Genomic DNA, 15,203 nt, shown 5'->3' with positions numbered 1-15,203 from the left:
TTATGAATGGGAGGTTTAACACCTGGCCAAGCAATCACTATCTTATTAACATCCAGTTAATGACGAACTCTCTGCCTTGAGTCTGCTCAGCTGATTGGACACAAAACTCGGAACAAAATCTGACCTTTGGATTACCTTGTGCTCTCAGAGCCTAAACAAGAAGCAATGATCGACAGAGATTTGATACGCAGCCAGTTGATACAGTTTATCTTCAGGTTTGTTTCTATATCATCGCAGTTATCAAAGAGAAAGCCCTGAGTCTACAGTAGTAAATGTGATGTAAGCTCAGTGATAACTTCTGCTATTGCACCACCGCCGTCTGAAAAACAGAATAAACTGACACCTGCACTATTTGCATTGCCCACTAGGGAGATTCAAACAAGCTAGGGAGGGGGGGTAGATAGTTATAAACCTGAAGGCTTCTTTTTTCTAATCATCCTCTTATATGCTATCTCACATTGCTTCTTACACAAATTCAGAGACAAAAGACCTCCCTCTACCATCTTTGATTGCATACCCCTGGTTCTGGGGTATTCATCTGCATTACCAGTCTCTGTGGCACACTATAAGTGACTGGGCATATACAGAGTTAGTTTCACATTTCCATTTTTCATCCAATCAAGTCTCCTGCAATTAATCAGTATTTCACAAATGTTAGGGATATTAAATTGTATGACCTAGAATTATTTTGTCATTTATCTAGCTACAGCATATGTGCCACGACTGTCTAATATTATGGTGATATGCTTGCAACAAGCTAAGCTATACCTAGGCAGTTACATAGCTTAGACGACTTCACCTAAGGTCTTCCAGGGAGAAGCCCTTCAGCTGCTTGGAGTGCAGGTCTTGTGATCATCTCTAAGAGCCTGAGATTCCTACTTTCCCAATCATTCCATCCCGTATTGCCTCAAGCACAAATACTACTATAGGAAGCACTTAAAAAAGCAAATCTTAAATAATCGTTAAACAATGACAAACCTTTGATAATGGCTTCTTCTGCTCACAGTTGATGCCTCCAATATAGACCATATTTGGCATGATTGGGCGCGGATACTCAAAAACAAAGTCATATCTCATCAGCCAAATCGATGCTTTGCTAAATAGTTCCAGTACTGTTACTTCTCTGTGAAGCAACTCAGAAGCTAAGTTCTCGTATTTTAAATAAAACAGATAGCAAAGCAAAGGCTCTGAAAACCCAACCAGGAGGTTCTTCACACGCTCCATAAATGTCATGTGATCTGAAATGGATGTGAATGTCCTCGGCACATAAGAAAAAGGACTGGGACACTGGGTAGCTTTGTAGTCTAAGGTACATGGAAGACCACGCATGAAGTACACTGAAGGGAGAGAGAGATATTCAGCAACAATTGGTCCACAGGGCAACACAGGATCCATCATGATGGCATCAAATTTGCTGTCCTGGAGGTACTTCATTAGTTCTTCGTCATGTAAGAGATGCCGACAAGCAGAAGAGAACATGGTGGTCACTTCTGATATATTGCTGAATAAAATGGTAATTTTTTCTAGAAAGGGAGGGTTATCAAAACTTTTTTCACCGATGGACTGGTAGTGCCTATCCAAAAACTCCTGTGTGTAAGGCACAGAGTATTTTTTGATGGTGAAAGATTGTGAGCTTTTCATGAGCAAAGTGGCATCAGGAATCACTGCAACAATTTCATGCCCCCTCTCCCAGAGTTTCTCCAGAACCACACGCATGCTCAGCCAGTGACTTCCATCCTGAGGCAAGACCAAGAGCTTCCCACCTTCTGCGAAACTCCAGAAAGAAAGAAAAAGAACAAGCCCAGCATACATCTGGTACCTCCACATAACTGTCATGGGGCTGTCAGCAGGAAAATAAATTAACTGTTCCTCCGTATTTCTTCCAGGCAGCATATGAAAGCAACAAAGAGTTGTACCTTATTTATAACCTGACGGTCTTTAACCTTTACCTCTACAAAATGTTCACTAAGACAGGTTATTGGAGTTCAAAGATCATGTTTTAAACGGTGATAAAAACATTGATAAAGTGCTATCAAGGGATCTAAAGCAATAAGCATTTCCATGCATTTAAGTTATCTTAAATGATTCAGAACAATTAGCAGGGTCTTTGATTAGCAGGGGTAGCAGTTGTTTGCAGAGGGATTTTTCTGGGTCAGGGTTGTTTGCACTTGACTGTCCTGTGCCAGATTCGAGTCAGGAATCAAGTTTTATGGCCACTGAGCTTCTCCAGAGAGCTTATAATACAAGAAGCGTGTTGCACTATTGACATGAAAGACCTAAACCTCCAACTTTCTCTCTTATACCTTTGCCCAGAAAGGTACCTGGAGCTCACACAGGACATTTCTGCATGGTAAGCAGGAGCTGGCACACCAAGCAGTGGTGTCACCAAAGTTTGGGTAACATATTAACCAAAGACCTTTTTATGTAAACAGTGATGCATCAGAATACGCACCTCCTGCTCAAGAGAGGCCATAAGAGTTCATAGGTGGCTGGCTTGAGGACAGATGTCCTTTTTAAAGCAATGATGCAGCAGAATATGTGGTTCTTGCTCAAGAGGGGCCATAAGAGTTCATAGGTGAGAGGCTACGGGTGAAACGTTTTTGAAAGAAGTTAGTAAGGCTTGGCTGTTGTATGAGCCAAGGGAAGGCCACACTTGTGTCCTATGCTTACCAGAAGAAGGGGAGAACAGTTTCTGAGCTGCTCTGCATGTGCTATGATAAGATTTTTAAGGCAAAAAAAGCTCAAAACTATGTTGGAAGTTCTGTTCTTTATAACACTTGACCACAGCTAATTGATGGGGAGTAACATTGATGATGGAGCCGAACTTTTCTGGGTAGCAGTAAATAGCATAATCAGGGCCACAAAGGGTAGTCTGAGACATTTGGACTGAACATTTGGAAAAAGCTTTTTACCTCTGAGGTTTTGAAGGTTTGCCTGTCTAACATGGCTGACATGATCTGAGGTGGAAGACAGTCCCACTCCAAGGACTTGTTTAGATACCCAAATCAGGTTGATCTGAATGGGATTTAAGTGCCTAATTATTCTTGAGAACCTGGGTTGAAGCTGCAGCAAATGATGCAATGGAAACCCAGTGAGTAGACAGATGAATGAAATAGGCACCTATAAACAAACTAATGACCTTAGACAGGGAGAACATGCAAAGGCACATGAAAATGTTCGAGATAAACTTAGAAAAGCAGATACCTGCAGTTTGTGTTTAAAAGAAGTGCCTGACCAAGCAGATATCATCTGCCATTATGGCATATTTCATGGAAAAGGAAAGGTGGATGCCAAAATTTGCGAGTTTATGAAAGCAAAACAAACTATAGGAATGGTAACTGAACAAGAGCAATTTTTTAGACCCCCCCCAACCAAGCACACCTCATCAGAGAGAGCTCTGAACAATTTCTTCATGCTGTGCAGCAGCCTGGAAAGGTTGTCTTGGAGCAGGTAGGAGTGATGGGAAATCTGGTTCATGAAATGGCTACCTTTGCCAAAGTTACCTGGGGGTGATAAGCACATTCCAAGGCTAATACTAAGCGTTTCCTAAAAAGTTTATTTTGATAGGAGGTTCTCCATGTGGCATGTTAAAAAAAGTGATTCTCATAAGCCAGCAAGAGGGACTGTAATGTCTAAGGAACCTGCCTTAAAGAGGAAGGAGTTTCAGACCCATACAGTCCCATTCTGCAGCCTGTTTAAGCAAAACTTTCTCTCTAGGTGACAGTCAGGTGATATTAAAAGACCAAAAGCTAAAGGAGGTGGACAGAAGGCATTCTCATGTGCCAGAGAGTTAGTGGCAGTACCTATGTGTGCATTTTCACGTTTTCCTGATAAAGAGGAAAAGATCTCACCTAACAAGGCAATGCAGCATTACATATGCCCTAAGGTGGCAGTATACACTCAGGTAGTTAAGTTGCAGACATACTGTTACCCAATGCTAACATATAACAGGACCTCAGATCTCATATTTGATATAGTCACCTCCATGTAGTCTTTAAGTTCTTCTAACACTTCAGTCAAACACGTATTATCTGTGTAACACTAATGCAAAATGCTATAAAACAACATTAAAGAGGTAAAAAACCCCAAACCAAACCCTAAAGTCTAACAGCATGTTCATAAGAGTTTAAAAGTTGTGTCACTGGATTTTGAGCAACACACAAACACCCTTTCACCTGTATATGAGTCCAGAGACTGAAGTCCACAAGTTTCAGCCCATTCCAAAGGCAAGGGTGAAAAGAGATATCAGGAGAAAGTAAAGCCAAAGTACAGAGTTGAGTGCAAAGGTTGAATGCTGGAAACAGTACAGTGAATATCCCCAGTTAGGGGAATCCATGATTACCTCTTTTGTAAGCCTACAAATCCTGGCAGTCAGAAAGTACCTCTTATTAACCCCCCAAATCCTTTTTAAGTTCATAGGTTTTGTCTACCAAAAAAATCTGGTGTTGAAAGGCAGATTTTCTATATTTTTGTGAATGGTGTGAAAAAATACTCCCTTTTGTTTGCTTTAAGCTTCCTGCCGCCTCATTTCAGTGTTAGTCATAGGTCAAGTATTAGAAGAAACTGCATATCGGTTCCTCTTTCACCTTCACTGCATTTTCCAGGATTTTATAGACCTCTGTCACAGTCCCTCTGTCATAGTTCTTTTCATAGGTTTAGCTATATGGTTTATTCCATCTCTGCTTTTCTAGACTGAGTGCCAAGTTTGAAACCTCTTAAAAATGCTTCATTTTTACTACATGAGATTCAGCTTTTTCTGAAAAATAAGCCCTATTTCACTGTTTTGCAAAGTCAATATCTGAAAAACTTACTTAACAGGAGTAGTTATTTCTAAAAGTAGAAGCTATGGTGTTATTCTGCAAACCACAAAATATATTTGAATATACATTAAAAAAAAAATCTGAAATAAATCCAACATTCATTTTATAAGAAAAAAGTAACCTAACTTATACTTTATTTTTATTATGCCAGTTGATATTTTAAATGAGGAGCATCACTGTCCTGGGATATGCAAGAAGAATGCCACAAGCTGGAGAAATGGGCCAACAGGAGCATCATGAATGTCAGCAAAGGCAGAAGCAAATTTCTGCTGCTGGGATGGGATAACCCCAAGGCACAGGACAGGCTGCACTCCAGCTGGACAGACAGCAGCTCTGCAGAGAATGACCCAGGGTCCTGGTGGACAAAAAGCTGAGTATGAGTCAGCAGCCACAGAGGCAATAGCATCCAGGGCTATAGGAGTAAGAGTGCAGCCAGCAGATTGAGAGAAGTGATCCTTCTCCTCTGTTTAGCACTTGGGATACATTTGAAGACATGTACACAGTTTGGGGCTCTCCAGTACAAGACAGACATTGATGTGCTGGAGCTCCAGCAAAAGTCAAGAGGTGGTTAGGAGCTGGGGAGCATGATGTACAAAAAAGGGGCTGAGAAAGATGAGCTTGCTCAGGATTCAGAAGAGAAGGAGATCTTATCGCTGTCTTTAGCTACTTTAATGGAAGGGCATAAAGAAGACAAAGCTGTACTCTTGCAAGAGATTGACAGTGGCAGGACAAGAGGCAACAGACACAAGCTGCACATGGAAAATTCAAATTGGAGATAATAATAAATTGGATACAATAAAATGTTTTCACTATAAGGGTCATAGGAGATATTTGAAACTTGACAAGACATAGAATGGAACAACCTGAACTAACTGGACCTGCTTTGACTAGCAGGTTGGCTAAGAGGCCTGCAAATGCCCTTCCGACCTTAGTATTTTGAAGTCTATGACAATTCAAAACATAGAGAATCCTTCTTTAAAGATATAAAGACAGGAACGTAGAGGAAGTCAGTAGCAATAAGGCAGACCACAGGATGAGCAAAGGTCTCCTCAGATGAAACTCTGCCTTGCACCACATCAACAGTCCAGTGAAAAAAAAAGGCTCTGAGCAACCTGCTCTAATGTCAAAACTGGCTTTGAGCAGAGTCACATGACCAATGGGAAGTTTCCCAGAGCTAAATTCACTTACAACATTTTCTCCACTTTTATACTGTGATATTTGGATGCCTTCACTGAAAGGAGTACTGGCACCTCTTTCCAAAGTAAAAGCAGGTTGAAATCCTTTTACCCACAGAAAAAGACATTTCTAACAAAACCTGTGTTACAACATTTCAGAGTATGTAAAAGCCTGCAAGAATGACAAGAAAAAGAGAGTATGACCCACCTGAGTTAGCTTCTTGTGTGCACAGTTTACTCCACTAACCATAATCATGTTGGGCATCAATGGTCTCGGGTAGTGTAAAACAAAGTCTAGCTTTATGAGCCAAATGGAAACCTGGCGTAAGAGATCCGGTACAGTCACGTCCCGCTGCAGAAACTCAGAAGCCAGTTTTGCATATGGTTGAAAGACAAAATCACAGAGAAAATAATGTGGGATGTCAAAGATTAGATTCTTCACCCTCTGGAAAAAGTTCATGCGGTCCGTAAGGTCTGTAAATGTCCTGGGGACATAAGAAGGGGGATTGGGACACTGAGTGGCTTCAAATTCTAAACCACATGGCATTTGCTGCAAAAAAACCACAGAAGGGACTGAAAGATGCTCAGCCAGTATCTGCCCGCAGGGTAGTATTGGATCTGTAAAGACAGCATCAAACTTGCTCTCCTCAAGATATCTGACAAGCTCTTTGTTGTACAGTAAGTGTGCACAGGTAGACAGGTACATGGCAGAAATATTTTCCACTCTTTCATATGTTTTAAGAAATCTTTCCAGAAAAGGTCCTTCTTCAAATACATCCTGGCTAGTTCTCCAGAAAGCTTGATGCACCTCTTCCTTTGTGAAAGGGATGGGATACATTTTCATAACAAAATTCTTTGTTGGCTTTATGTGCAAACTGACTTCAGGTGCAACAACGACTATTTCATGTCCCTTCTGACTGAGAACGTCCAACACTTCCCGCATGCTGAGCCAATGACTCCCATCCACCGGCACCACCAGCAGCTTCCCACCAGCAGCCAAACTGAGCACGGACAGGAGAAGAACCAGCGCTGTCGTGACTTGCGGATGAGCACTGAGCACCGGGGCCATTTCTGATGAAATCTGGTGAGTGCCGCCCAGAAAGAAAACCACTGGTGGCACTGAAGCAACAGCTCCAGCTCCGTGCTTTTAAGCAATCTGTGCTACCACACAACTTTTGACCCTTGGAGCTATTTGCTGGGTGGTCAATATATAATCATTCATTTGATAAAAGGCTGGATAACAAGTACTAAGTTCAACGAACTTCACAGGCTGGTGGTGTGTGGTGAATGCACCAGATAAGCTTCAACTGTTTCAATCAGAGGAACAGTAAAGAGTGTCCCAAGAAGGAGGCAGGGGTGGTTCTGGGTGGGACTGCATTTCAGATAGTCTCCCTCTGCCTGAAGCTTTTGCAGGTGCAGGAGATTGTGTCACATCCACATCTCCATTCAGCCTAGCTGAGGCTGCTCCCTTCCCCCAGGCAAAACCTGCCCCCTCCCACCCATCTCTCTGAACACTCATCTCTAGAAGGCTTATGGCCCCATAGCAGATATGGGAGAGCTGTTTGAGATTGTTTCTGGAGTGAGAAGACTGATGAAGATGGAAGTGTGACAAGAATTGTATGTTAAGCGTCAGTGAAATACTACAAGTTCCTGCAAAGGCAGGAATGAATGAGGATTTTGATTAAGTTCCCCCATGAGATGTGTGACAGCCTGAAGAGCTGGACTCAGAATAACCCCTTGAGGCTGGTGCAGAAGTTGTGCTCTTTTGTTATACAATGACTGTGTCCACCCCCACCATGAAAGCTGGTGGAGTTGGAGGATAGAGCTGTTCCCTCCTCAGCCTGTTAAGACTTCTGGAATGACTTTTCCTCTGAGACCTCCTAGATGGGAAAGATCCATCAATGTCTTATTTTGGGACTAGTGCTGGGTCCAACTCCTTCCTTTTCTCCCTGACGTTTAGTCGGAGACCTGTTCTTGCAGATGCAGGGCCAGCTATTTCACATCACTTCTTCCTGCACTCATCTGCAAGCACACAGAGCCACTGACTCCTACCTAGCTGCACCATCAAGCAGCTCCTGGTGTGGGACAAGGAGCCTCGAAGCGAATTGGGAATCGGCCCTGCAGTGATTTGAGATTAGGGAAGAAAGTGGCACCTCCTCGACCAAATTGTGCTGAGGGATGCGTAGATAAGCTCTTGTCAGATCTTACTGTCAAGAAGTTAAGACCATTTATACTACAGTGACATAGCAGTGTTGATGCTTCCACTGAGGAGATTACTGGCCTAGGATAGGCAAAAAAAGGTAACATTTCCTCAGCCAAATAGAGGAATGACTGAAAAGCTGTGCATTGCCAGATCTGATAGAATTCATAAGATACACCGCTAACCTGTGACTATATCTATCTGCAAATCAAGCATTCTGGTTATTGATGACGCCTTTCCAACTAATGTATTTTTTGGGTCTACCAGATTCCAAACCACAGAAAAACCCTCTTAAAAGAAAAAAAAATGCTGAGGAACGTGAGGAAATTCTGCAGGGATTGATCCATAAGGCAGAACAAAAGATCAGTAAAGGACTTCTCAAATGAATCTCTCTCTTGCAGAAGATGTTATCAAAAAGGCCCTGAGCAACCTGCTGCAATGGCAAACTTGCCCTGGTTTTGGGCAGAGAGTTTGGCCACATGCCCTCTTGAAGGCCCTTCTGGTATGAACTATTTGGTGTCTAATAAAACAAGAAAGTTCTTCATGTGCTGTCGTGCCTTCCCCAGAGTGGAAACTATCAAACGTACCTTAACCAACAGCCTGGAATTGCACATTCAGATCTCCCTGCATCCTGAGCTGTTACTGAATCTTCGCTCACTGGTGCCTGATGGTATTCTCATGAGAAAATTGTTCTCTGGCAGAAGATCAAGCGTTTCATGTCCCTTCAGCATGAGCAGCTCCACTGCCTGACTCATGCTGGGCCAGGGAATCCCATCCACTGGGTTTTGTAACAGGCTTCTCCATCCTTGGGAATGCTGAAGGAGTCCTGGTGCAACTGGGTCCCAAGGATGAGAGAAAAAAACCTTCTCATCCATACCAGTGAAAACTAAGGATCTGCCATAAAGCAATAGAAAAACTGATTTTTCTGGAGGGTACTTGGCAGTGAAAGGTTACTACTTCAAAAGAAGATGTTTGCTGAAGCTCAGACACTCATCAGCTCAAGCAGGGCAGAATGAATTGTAAAAGTTAATGAGGATGCCACAGCTGAGGCCTAGCAGGTTCTGTCAAGGTGCTGTAAACCTGATAATGGAATTAAATGCCAGCACAGAAATTGCAGCTTAGATCCCAGAAACTAGATGCATGTCCATGGGCAATTCACACAAAGCAGAAACACAGTATGAGAAGCAAGTGTCCACAAGATCAGCGAGAGGAGGAGGAGAAGGTTCACAAAGCAAACGTTGCCATGGAATCTTACTGCTGCACCAAGCAAAGAGAAGAATCTGCTGTAGGAAATTGGTTGCTCTCCTACCAGCAGACACTGAGAGAAAGCTCACAAGAGTTATCCTTAAGTAAAGACAAATGTGAAACAGCAAACTCCAAGTTTCATACGTGACTATAAACAGTGCTCTCAGGGACATCAAAATATCTTACGTCCTTCACAATATCTTTCATTTCTCCTACACTCTCTGCTGCCACACAACTTTGGATCCTTGGAGCTATTTGCTGTGTGGTCAATGTATAATCATTCAGTTGATAAAAGGCTGGATAAAAAGCACGGGAGTTCAGAAATCTACACGGGCACATGGTAAATGTGCTGGATGCTCCCTCCAGATAAGCCCCACCTGTTTCTATCAGAAAAGCTTTGGCAGCTCTATTGCCTTTGAGAAGAATCTGCCAAGCCAACATAGCCCCTTCAGGCTCATGGAGATTGATTTTGTTCTCTGATCTCACATAGCCATCACCAAGGCAAAATCTTCTGAAGCCTGCCTGTACACAGAGACGGTGCTTCTTAGCCTGAGCATCCACAGCCTGTGGCATTCCTCCCGATTCCTGCTTTGGAAAGAGCATGTGGAGAAGCAGACAAATTCACTGACAAAGAAAGAAGTGGTAAGGCAGCACGGGTGCACCTGGACAGAAGTCTGACGTGCATTTCTCATTAATACCAGAGCCTACTACAACCATTTGCAAAGGTGTATGGATTACACCTCACTGCAAGGCTTTGACAGCCCCTAGACCTGCCTGCTGCTCTTCCATCACTCACTAACCGAGAAAGAGGGTACCAAGTTACACAATGTTACACCTAATGGCTTCGATTATGCGTAATGGAAAAGGCATCCATGGAGCATACTTTATCAGTGAGAAGGTATAGCTGCTTGCACAGAAAATGGAAAGTGAGGAAAAAAGTGAGAGAAAAATAATTTCTTTCACGAGTATTCACAGAACCACAGAATCATCTAGGTTGGAAAAGACCTTGAAGATCACCTAGTCCAACCATTAACCTAACACTGACAGTTCTGAACTACACCATATCCCTAAGCGCTCTGTCAACCCGCTAAGCGCTGTGCCTAACCCATCCTAAATGGGAACTGGATTCCTCTCGACAACACAAAATTCCACCCTCGTGAACACAGAAGTCTACCAGAGCATGACTTAAAAACAGAGCATGACCCACCTGAGGTAGCTTCTTGTGAGCACAGTTTACGCCTCCAATTAAAATGATGTTGGGCATCAAAGGTCTTGGATAATCTAGCACAAAATCTAACCTCATGAGCCAAATGGAACCCTGGCGTAAGAGATCCTGCACAGTCACGTCCCGCTGCAGGAACTCAGAAGCCAGTTTCGCATATGGTTGAAAGGCAAAATCACAGAGAAAATAATTTGGGATGTCAACGATTAAATTCTTCACCCGCTGGAAAAAGTTCATGTGGTCCGTAAGGTCTGTAAATGCCCGGGGGACATAAGAAGGAGGATTGGGACATTGAGTGGCTTCAAAATCCAAACCACATGGTATTCCTCTTAAAAAAAACACAGAAGGAATTGAAAGATGCTCAGCCAGTATCTGCCCGCAGGGTAGTACAGGGTCTGTAAGAACAGCGTCAAACCTGCCCTCCTCAAGGTATCTGACAAGCTCTTTGTTGTACAGTAAGTGTGCACAGCTGGAGATCGCCAAATCAGAGAGTCTTTTCATACCTCGGTACACTTTAATAAATCTTTCCAGAAAAGATCCTTCTTGAAGTACATCTCGTAAAAATGCCTGTAAATTTTCCTCCATCTCTTCCTGTGTGAGAGGGCCTGAGTATATTTTCATAACAAAATTGTTTGTTGGCTTTAAGTACAAATTGGCTTCAGGTGCAACAACGACTATTTCATGTCCCTTCTGACTGAGAACGTCCAACACTTCCCGCATGCTGAGCCAATGACTCCCATCCACCGGCACCACCAGCAGCTTCCCACCAGCAGCCAAACTGAGTAAGGACAGGAGCAGAACCAGCGTTGTTGTGACTTGTGGATGAGCACTGAGCACTGGGGCCATTTCTGCTGCAATCTGGTGAGTGCTGCCCAGAAAGAAAACCACTGGTGGCACTGAAGCAACAGCTCCAGCTCCGTGCTTTTAAGCAATCTGTGCTACCACACAACTTTTGACCCTTGGAGCTATTTGCTGTGTGGTCAATGTACAATCATTCATTTGATGAAAGGCTGGATAACAAGCACTGGAGTTCAGAAATCTACACGGGCACTTGGTAAATGTGCTGGATGCTCCCCCCAGATAAGCCCCACCTGTTTCTATCAGAAAAGCTTTGGCATCTCTATTGCCTTTGAGAAGGATCTGCCAAGCTCCCATAGCCCCTTCAGGTTCATGGAGATTGATTTTGTTCTGCGATCTCACGTAGCCATCACCAAGGCAAAATCTTCTGAAGCCTGCCTGTACACAGAGACGGTGCTTCTCGGCCTGAGCATCCACAGCCTGTGGCATTCCTCCCGATTCCAGCTTTGGAAAGAGCGTGTGGAGAAGCAGACAAATTCACTGACAAAGAAAGAAGTGGTAAGGCAGCATGGGTGCACCTGGACAGAAGTCTGACGTGCATTTCTCATTAATACCAGAGCCTACTACAACCATTTGCAAAGGTGTATGGATTACACCTCACTGCAAGGCTTTGACAGCCCCTAGACCTGCCTGCTGCTCTTCCATCACTCACTAACTGAGAAAGAGGGTACCAAGTTACACAATGTTACACCAAATAACTTCAAATACGCATAATGAAAAAGGCAAGCACGGAGCATACTTTATCAGTGAGAAGGTATAGCTGCTTACACAGAAAATGGAAAGTGAGGAAAAAAGTGAGAGAAAAATAATTTCTTTCATGAGTATTTGCCTAACCCACCCTAAACGGGAACTGCATTCCTCTCGACAACACAAAATTCCACCCTCGTGAACACAGAAGTCTACCAGAGCATGACTTAAAAACAGAGCATGACCCACCTGAGGTAGCTTCTTGTGAGCACAGTTTACGCCTCCAATTAAAATGATGTTGGGCATCAAAGGTCTTGGATAATCTAGCACAAAATCTAACCTCATGAGCCAAATGGAACCCTGGCGTAAGAGATCCTGCACAGTCACGTCCCGCTGCAGGAACTCAGAAGCCAGTTTTGCGAATGGTTGAAAGGCAAAATCACAGAGAAAATAATTTGGGATGTCATAGATTAGATTCTTCACCCGCTGGAAAAAGTTCATGCGGTCTGAATGGTCTGTAAATGCCCTGGGGACATAAGAAGGAGGATTGGGACATTGAGTGGCTTCAAAATCCAAACCACATGGTATTCCTCTTAAAAAAAACACAGAAGGAATTGAAAGATGCTCAGCCAGTATCTGCCCGCAGGGTAGTACAGGGTCTGTAAGGACAGCGTCAAACCTGCCCTCCTCAAGGTATCTGACAAGCTCTTTGTTGTACAGTAAGTGTGCACAGATGGAGAACGCCAACTCAGAGATTCTTTTCATACCTTGGTATGCTTTAAGAAATCTTTCCAGAAAAGATCCTTCTTGAAGTACATCTCGTAAAAATACCTGGAAATTTTCCTCCATCTCTGCCCTTGTGAAAGGGATGGGGTACGTTTTCATAACAAAATTGTTTGTTGGCTTTATGTGCAAACTGACTTCAGGTGCAACAACGACTATTTCATGTCCCTTCTGCCTGAGAACGTCCAACACTTCCCGCATGCTGAGCCAAGGACTCCCATCCAACCATACCACCAGCAGCTTCCCACCAGCAGCCAAACTGAGTAAGGACAGGAGCAGAACCAGCGTTGTTGTGACTTGTGGATGAGCACTGAGCACTGGGGCCATTTCTGCTGAAATCTGGTGAGTGCTGCCCAGAAAGAAAACCACTGGTGGCACTGAAGCAACAGCTCCAGCTCCGTGCTTTTAAGCAATCTGTGCTACCACACAACTTTTGACCCTTGGAGCTATTTGCTGTGTGGTCAATGTATAATCATTCATTTGATAAAAGGCTGGATAACAAGCACTGGAGTTCAGAAATCTACACGGGCACATGGTAAATGTGCTGGATGCTCCCTCCAGATAAGCCCCACCTGTTTCTATCAGAAAAGCTTTGGCATCTCTATTGCCTTTGAGAAGGATCTGCCAAGCTCCCATAGCCCCTTCAGGCTCATGGAGATTGATTTTGTTCTTCAATCTCACGTAGCCATCACCAAGGCAAAATCTTCTGAAGCCTGCCTGTACACAGAGACGGTGCTTCTCGGCCTGAGCATCCACAGCCTGTGGCATTCCTCCCGATTCCTGCTTTGGAAAGAGCATGTGGAGAAGCAGACAAATTCACTGACAAAGAAAGAAGTGGTAAGGCAGCACGGGTGCACCTGCACAGAAGTCTGACGTGCATTTCTCATTGATACCAGAGCCTACTACAACTATTTGCAAAGGTGTATGGATTACACCTCACTGCAAGGCTTTGACAGCCCCTAGACCTGCCTGCTGCTCTTCCATCACTCACTAACTGAGAAAGAGGGTACCAAGTTACACAATGTTACACCAAATAACTTCAAATACGCATAATGAAAAAGGCAAGCACGGAGCATACTTTATCAGTGAGAAGGTATAGCTGCTTACACAGAAAATGGAAAGTGAGGAAAAAAGTGAGAGAAAAATAATTTCTTTCATGAGTATTTGCCTAACTCACCCTAAACAGGAACTGGATTCCTCTCCACAACACAAAATTCCACCCTTGTGAACACAGAAATCTACCAGAGCATGACTTAAAAACAGAGCATGACCCACCTGAGGTAGCTTCTTGTGAGCACAGTTTACGCCTCCAATTGAAATGATGTTGGGCATCAAAGGTCTTGGATAATCTAGCACAAAATCTAACCTCATGAGCCAAATGGAACCCTGGCGTAAGAGATCGAGCACAGTCACGTCCCTCTGAAGGAACTCAGAAGCCAGTTTCCCATATGGTTGAAAGGCAAAATCACAGAGAAAATAATTTGGGATGTCATAGATTAGATTCTTCACCCGCTGGAAAAAGTTCATGCGGTCTGAATGCTCTGTAAATGCCCTGGGGACATAAGAAGGAGGATTGGGACATTGAGTGGCTTCAAAATCCAAACCACATGGTATTCCTCTTAAAAAAAACACAGAAGGAATTGAAAGATGCTCAGCCAGTATCTGCCCGCAGGGTAGTACAGGGTCTGTAAGGACAGCGTCAAACCTGCCCTCCTCAAGGTATCTGACAAGCTCTTTGTTGTACAGTAAGTGTGCACAGCTGGAGATTGCCAACTCAGAGGCTCTTTTCATACCTTGGTACACTTTAAGAAATCTTTCCAGAAAAGGTCCTTCTTGAAGTACATCTCGTAAAAATGACTGGAATATTTCCTCCATCTCTTCCTGTGTGAAAGGGATGGGGTACATTTTCATAACAAAATTCTTTGTTGGCTTTAAGTACAAACTGACTTCAGGGGCAACAACGACTATTTCATGTCCCTTCTGACTGAGAACGTCCAACACTTCCCGCATGCTGAGCCAATGACTCCCATCCACCGGCACCACCAGCAGCTTCCCACCAGCAGCCAAACTGAGCATGGACAGGAGCAGAACCAGCGCTGTCGTGACTTGCGGATGAGCACTGAGCACCGGGGCCATTTCTGATGAAATCTGGTGAGTGCTGCCCAGAAAGAAAACCACTGGTGGCACTGAAGCAACAGCTCCAGCTCCGTGCT

The 15,203-nt window shown here is 43.7% G+C and overlaps 3 protein-coding genes across 6 annotated transcripts in view; all 3 read right to left on the bottom strand.

Annotated features, from left to right (window-relative positions):
• Positions 1-15,203, bottom strand: part of LOC141945062 (UDP-glucuronosyltransferase 1A1-like) — a 36,979-nt gene that overhangs the window by 7,667 nt on the left and 14,109 nt on the right. The window contains exon 1 of one of the 4 annotated variants that reach the window (XM_074872501.1): positions 10,648-11,541. The exons of 1 other annotated variant lie outside the window; for it this stretch is intronic. In XM_074872501.1, coding sequence (XP_074728602.1) covers positions 10,648-11,508 — 861 coding nt within the window. In that variant the 5' untranslated portion in view covers positions 11,509-11,541. Of the gene's footprint in view, positions 1-978; positions 1,821-6,203; positions 7,098-10,647; positions 11,542-15,203 lie in introns of those variants that run through there. 2 more of the 4 variants (XM_074872500.1, XM_074872498.1) reach the window with 2 other exon arrangements.
• On the bottom strand, positions 11,658-13,350 carry LOC141945017 (UDP-glucuronosyltransferase 1A1-like). The gene is made up of 3 exons (XM_074872349.1): positions 12,457-13,350; positions 11,905-11,964; positions 11,658-11,672 (listed from the first exon to the last, which is right to left on the bottom strand). The coding sequence occupies exons 1-3, from the start codon at positions 13,315-13,317 to the stop codon at positions 11,658-11,660; spliced, it is 936 nt and encodes a 311-aa protein (XP_074728450.1). The 5' UTR covers positions 13,318-13,350.
• On the bottom strand, positions 13,974-15,142 carry LOC141945016 (UDP-glucuronosyltransferase 1A1-like). Its single transcript, XM_074872348.1, has 2 exons — positions 14,266-15,142; positions 13,974-14,027 (listed from the first exon to the last, which is right to left on the bottom strand). Exons 1-2 carry the CDS (start codon positions 15,124-15,126, stop codon positions 13,974-13,976), a joined length of 915 nt encoding a protein of 304 aa, XP_074728449.1. The 5' UTR covers positions 15,127-15,142.

The sequence above is a fragment of the Strix uralensis genome, chromosome 6 (genome assembly GCF_047716275.1).
Source record: "Strix uralensis isolate ZFMK-TIS-50842 chromosome 6, bStrUra1, whole genome shotgun sequence".
Classification (NCBI taxonomy): Eukaryota; Metazoa; Chordata; class Aves; order Strigiformes; family Strigidae; genus Strix; species Strix uralensis.
The sequence above is the reverse complement of the archived record's forward strand: the minus strand, read 5'-3'. Positions and strand labels throughout refer to the sequence as shown.